The sequence below is a fragment of the Primulina huaijiensis genome, chromosome 14 (assembly GCF_012295235.1).
Source record: "Primulina huaijiensis isolate GDHJ02 chromosome 14, ASM1229523v2, whole genome shotgun sequence".
NCBI classification, from domain to species: Eukaryota; Viridiplantae; Streptophyta; class Magnoliopsida; order Lamiales; family Gesneriaceae; genus Primulina; species Primulina huaijiensis.
Genome location: NC_133319.1, coordinates 18,510,958 through 18,516,691, shown reverse-complemented (window position 1 = coordinate 18,516,691; position 5,734 = coordinate 18,510,958). Strand labels below are relative to the sequence as shown.

The 5,734-nt window shown below is 39.4% G+C and overlaps 1 protein-coding gene across 2 annotated transcripts; it reads left to right on the top strand.

Annotated features, from left to right (window-relative positions):
• Window positions 1-2,477: 2,477 nt before the first annotated feature.
• LOC140956757 (uncharacterized) lies at window positions 2,478-5,511 on the top strand. Of its 2 annotated transcripts, none has more exons than XM_073413620.1 (5): window positions 2,478-2,963; window positions 3,289-3,465; window positions 3,550-3,674; window positions 3,766-3,904; window positions 4,784-5,511. In XM_073413620.1, the coding sequence occupies exons 1-5, from the start codon at window positions 2,529-2,531 to the stop codon at window positions 4,913-4,915; spliced, it is 1,008 nt and encodes a 335-aa protein (XP_073269721.1). In that variant the 5' UTR covers window positions 2,478-2,528; the 3' UTR covers window positions 4,916-5,511. The 2 variants fall into 2 exon arrangements, with proteins under 2 accessions (XP_073269721.1, XP_073269720.1); XM_073413619.1 differs by having other exon boundaries at window positions 3,547-3,674; window positions 4,784-5,509.
• Window positions 5,512-5,734: the final 223 nt, after the last annotated feature.

Here is a 5,734-nt window from a genome sequence, read left to right as displayed (position 1 = left end):
TCATCCTCCAGTGGAGTTAGAGCACAAAGCATATTGGGAAGTAGCCAGTGATGCGCATCACCACTGAGAGGTTTGGTAAATATGTCCGCCAATTGATCACTAGAAAGTAGGTAGACAAGAGCAATAAAACATGCCTGAATTTTTTCCCGTACAAAATGGCAATCAATCTCAATATGTTTTATGCGCTCGTGAAATACAGGGTTCTCGACAATGTGAATAGCAGCATGACTATTGCAGTGAACAAAAATTGGTTTTGATTGATGGAAGCCCAGATCTGAAAAAAGATATCTTAAGCATTGTAATTCAGAAGTGAGTGCAGTTAGAGAATGATATTCAGCTTCTGCAGAGGAAATAGAAACTGTAGATTGTTTCTTTGTTTTCCAAGAAATGGCGCAAGAACCTAGCATGGTGAAATAACCAGTGGTGGATCGACAAGTAGTTGGACAACCAGCCCAATCAGAATCAACATATCCTNTTTTCTCGATTCTTTTCCTTTCCCTTCTCATTTCTGAAAGCTTGGACACATATATATATATATCCACATGCATGCTGAAGAAACGTGGCTTATTTTCACACATTTCAGTCGGCGCTCTGGCGGTTGCAATCTACCGCTCGGGCGCGGGATGTTCTGTTCGAGACATTCCTTATTGAACACTGGCGCTCGGGCGGTCAAGAACTACCGCTCGGGCGCCAGACGTTCTGTCCACAACATGCTCTTGCAATGCATTGGCGCTCGGGCGGTCGTCTTCTACCACTCGGGCGCCACAGGTTCTGCCCGAAAATCACGTAACTCATATGTTGTAACCAATTTGGTCTCGGAATGGTCTACACTCACATCAATTCATGATCAATAAATCATATCAGATTACGATAATCAATTTCTCGGGCATTACACCTACCAAAGTAAGAGAACTAGATGCAGAAAGAAATAAACCCTTACTAACAGTTCCTTTTAGATAACGAAAAACCCTGTATGCAGCATCGAGATGACTAGAGTAAGGGCACTGCATGAATTGACTAAGTACATTTACGGCAAATTGAAAATCGGGTCGAGTTACAATGAGGTATAAAAGTCTCTCCACGAGTCGACGATAAACTGCTGGATCGGAAAGAAGAGTGCCATCATTTGATCTCAAATGAAGGTGTTGTTCCATAGGAAAATCAGATGGCCGAGATCCGATCATTCCAGAATCAGATAAGATATCAAGAGTATATTTTCGTTGACATAAAAAAATCCCTTGTTTAGAACGGTACACTTCAATACCTAAAAAAGACTTAAGATTACCAAGATCTTTAATGGAGAAAGATTGAGCAAGAAAATTCTTGATATCGGAATGACATCATCATTGTTTCCAGTTATAATAATGTCATCGACATATACGAGAATGAAAATAGAAATTTGATCACGTTCAATAAGTGTGCTTGAGAATTTAGAAAGCCATTGACGAGAAGCTTGTTTAAGATCATAGAGAGATTTGTTTAATTTGCACACGCGAGTCTCACCCTTATAAGAGAATCCAGGGAGAAGTTTCATATAANCAGCAGGGAGAAAATGCACAACTCACATGTTGCATACCGAGGACAATACAATTAATCGAACTTCGAACCTGCGATTCAGTTCGACTTGGGAGGGGGAGACTGGTGTTACCCCATAGATGGGCCCACTAGGGTTAGGCCCAAACCAGACGTGGGACCCCTGGCCCATCCCCAACCAAGGTGAAAGGCCCATCACGGGCCCAGATACTCTCCTATAAATAACAGGTTTGAGTGTTCAGTTGAGATATTCAATATATTGTTTTCAGTAGCATCCTTAGCTGCTCCCCCCATATATTCTCAGTCTCTGACTTGAGAGTCGGAGGGGCCACGCCGGGACACCCTCACGGCCCCCTTCTAACGGTCTCATTCGTGATTTTAGGCTCAGGGCAATTTCGGAACCTGCTTCTGGACTAGTGACACTTGCTGGGATTGGACCTTAAATTTCTCGTGAGTATCAGAACGTGACATATAAGAGAGGAGAAACTACGAAACAAAAAAGACAACTCAACTCCAAAAAACAACTTGCTGCAAAATTTCGATCGTAATCTCAATCCTAGAACATCACATTTTGGCATGCCCAAATATTGTGCAAACGATACGATATATGATATACAATTGAAAATATATTTTTTTGTTCTCGATTAGTCTTTTTAAGAACAAAATATCAAATGTAGCTTGCTCAAACCGTAATCCAGTTATTATTCAAGAGATTCATGATCGAAGGTAATAATCAAAAATTTTCTTTTAAAATTACATGTTTTTTCAAAAAAAAAATCAAAAAGACCAAATCGAAAAGTTCAAATAATTTTAAAAATAATTACTATGGGTGTTGCGTAAAATATTTTTTTTTGTCTAAACCTACTTTTTTTTAATATTGTTCTTATTAAAAAAAAAATGTATGTAAACGTAGTTTTACTACACTTTTAGACATAATTTTCCGACGGCTCGTCCACCAATTCGTCATCCTCGCCCAGTGTCTAAAGGAGAGTCTGATGAAGTTCCCAAACGGTGTTCGAGTTGGTGTTTTAGGGATGGATTCCATCTCCCAGGACTCGATATCTGCCTCAGAACGAGTTTCAGAGAAGCTCAATCTACCGAACCTGCTAAGCAAAATGAAATATGACCCAGAAGGTTACGAGTCAGAGCTAAACCTAATCTACAATCAATTTAAGTCGTTGCTTGAGCTCTTTGAGAGGCAAGCCTCGTTGAATTTCATCTCGTTGAGTGGAATCGCCAATGACCCGACGGTGGCTCGGGATTTAGGTGACCGTTTCATGTTTTTGGCCCATGTCACTCAATTTTACCCGAAACAGTTGTTCGGTTATCCAAACGACTTGGCCCTGTTTTTAAATTCATCTGCACGATGCCTGCCGTCCGGACTCAGGGTGAATGTGACTCGAGCTTTGGTTCTGTTGGCTAATCGCAAGGTACAGTTTTTTTTTTTTGTATTGCAAAATTTCATTTTTCTGTTTAATTTTATAGGAAATTTAAGCATCTAAGGTTTTGGATAAATCTTGATTACGTGTTACTCAGCTTTTTAGTGTGGATTATATTGTTAATTGGTTGTATGGCCTTGGAAAGCATTCGATTTAGACACGGTAAGTTTATTGTGGAACGGAGGAAACTAGATTTTTCTGTGCCTGCAGTGTTAGGATTAATTATTCGACTTATGTCAACTACATCTTGTATTGGCACTATGTCAGAGTTTGTGTACCTTTAAATGAAGGTTGAAACTGATTTCTCTTGTATCAGATGATTGATATCCCTGAGACCCTTGTGTTGTTCGTGGAGCTACAGACTTTGGGAGATCGGGCATTAAAAAAACTGGCATTCTCTCATGTTATTCAGAGTATTTGGGGTATGAACCGGAAGCATAAGAACGATCCAAAGAATCGGGCACTTCAGAATGTTTTATATTGGATGCTGCAGGTATTTTATCTACTAGATAATCTGTGGTTCTCATATCAGTTGATTTTCTCTCAGTTCATGCTGTCGTTTCTCATTGCACAGCAGCAAGAGGAAGAAGCGAAAGCAAAAGTGGCACTAGTTACCCTGTGCGATCTCCATCGAAGGAAAGTTTGGTTTGATGAGAGGACAGCAAATGCAATATGTATGGCATGTTTTCATTCATCATCAAGGTTTGAATTGACGTGCAATGTAGTCTAATTCTTCTGTGTTTCAAAACTCCTATTGAGTCCTGAAAGCTGTGAGCATGTTTGAATTTCTCAGGATCATGACAGCTGCTTTGTCATTTCTTCTTGATTTTGAGAAGATTTTAGATGGTGATGATAGTAATGATTCTGGCGGCGAAGATGACGCCACAGCTCAACTGCCTCAAATAGCACTGACTAAAGAGGCTTTCTACAAGGTTGGTTGCTCATTATATTTACTTTTAATACGATTTATGTGCATGCCTTAGAGACTACCCTTATGCATTAGTGCATTACTACCAGCTGGAAAAAGTGTAAGGTCCCTAAGCACATCCTCCAGCATTGTTAACGTCTGCATTCTCCCCTTATCTCACTCTTTTTTTAAGATACTAAATAAGATTGTTTGAAATATATGTGGCATTCTCCAATTAGGCCAAAAAGTTCCAAAGATTGTTTCAGCGTCCAACCCCCATAGAAAATACCAATGCAAAATAACATTTAAACACTTTTGCATTGGTATATATATATATTCCCCCATTATAATCAATGTCGTATAGGGAACAATTTTATTATTTAGAATCCCATATCATTTTCGATTAATTTATTTATTCATTAAAATTACATCAATCAAAATGTATATTTGTTTTTGGCGGACACATTCATAAATTAATTTTTTTTTTTAAAAAAAAAAATTTGTTTATCTTTCACCTTGGTAAAACAGTAATAAAAAGCAAGAAAACCCCTCACCCTCCCCAAAACCACCGGGAAGAAAAATCCAAGAAAACCCTAGCCCTCTCCGAGAAGAACCACGCAAGGTAATGCATCCGTGTTTTCTTTCAATGCTTTTCTTGTTATTTCTTGCTCAGCGAGTGTGCCTTGTGGAGTTGAACCCAAGTGATTGATTGATTTTTATTTCTAGCTGCAGTGGTGTGGAATTTATTTCTGTGGCCATTTTTTTACTAGTTCTAAAGATGGTTGCATGCATGATATGCATTTATACCATTTTTTAATTCTCGATTTTTAGAATCTAGCTCAGTGGTGGGTCCGGTCAACCCTTCACCATCGATGATTTTTTCGTATTTAAATTTTGTTTTCAGGTTTACCATTTGCAAATGGATCGCCATAACGGTGAAGATTTTCTCACCGGAGGACATTATTACTCATGTATTGTCCCTTCTGTCTGCTCTCCAAAGCCTGGGAATACAGGTGGACTAAGATTCATAAGATAGACATCCGGGACGGTGAGCTATTAGCGAAGAGAGCTCCCAGGAAAGATGACGTGATCGAGTTTGTTGACAAATTTCTCTTTTTCTCGAGGACTCCCATCATAACCAAGTTTCGGCTCTCTTTTCCATCACTCTTATAATCCAGTTAAGGGTAGCAACTTGGATAAGCACGGTTTTGTTGAGAAAAGTGGAAAAACTGCACATAGATTTTAACCACGAGGGCGTTGTTATACCTCGAATTCTTTTTCAGTGCACATCGATCACAAAATTGAAACTGATATTGCCTTACATTTTTAAAGTCCCTGCTAGTAATTCTTTCCCTAGCCTTAAGGTTTTGCATCTTTTTTTGGCTCAGATTCTGAGCGAGGATTGTTCCAAGCCTTGCAGAGTTGTTCTTAATTTTTCAGTCTTAGAAACGCTAAGGCTTGGCAACTGCCAATGGTCGAATCTTGAGTCCGTTGACATCAAGGCCCCTTGTTTGACAAACCTCTTCGTAAATGAAATCGAACTGATCTCCCGAGGTCGTCCTACGACACAAAGATGCCTCGTCAAAGTTTCCGAATCCAAGTGTCTCTCATTCGACTACTTTGGCAGCTGTCTCGGAAGATTTGACATGACGGAGAACGACTGGATCTGTGTTCGAGTTGCGAGATGAGTTGAGGAATTTGAGGTCCTCGACTTGATCGGAAGATTGCCTATCACGGAACAATAAATGTTAACTGTAAATGAAAATTATAACTCTCATATATTCTCTTGGTTAGGGAAACTCACATCAGCAAAAAAAATGGATAGCTCCAAATGATACAATCTGGAGCACCCAGC

What these genes read in the sequence shown, in the direction of transcription:
- LOC140956757 (XM_073413619.1), top strand. Translation starts at nt 2,529, where the DNA reads ATGAAGTTCCCAAACGGTGTTCGAGTTGGTGTTTTAGGGATGGATTCC. An exon ending in TGTTTTCATTCATCATCAAG is followed by an intron (nt 3,675 to 3,765) that starts GTTTGAATTGAC and finishes TGAATTTCTCAG; the next exon opens with GATCATGACAGCTGCTTTGT. An exon ending in CTAAAGAGGCTTTCTACAAG is followed by an intron (nt 3,905 to 4,783) that starts GTTGGTTGCTCA and finishes TTTTGTTTTCAG; the next exon opens with GTTTACCATTTGCAAATGGA.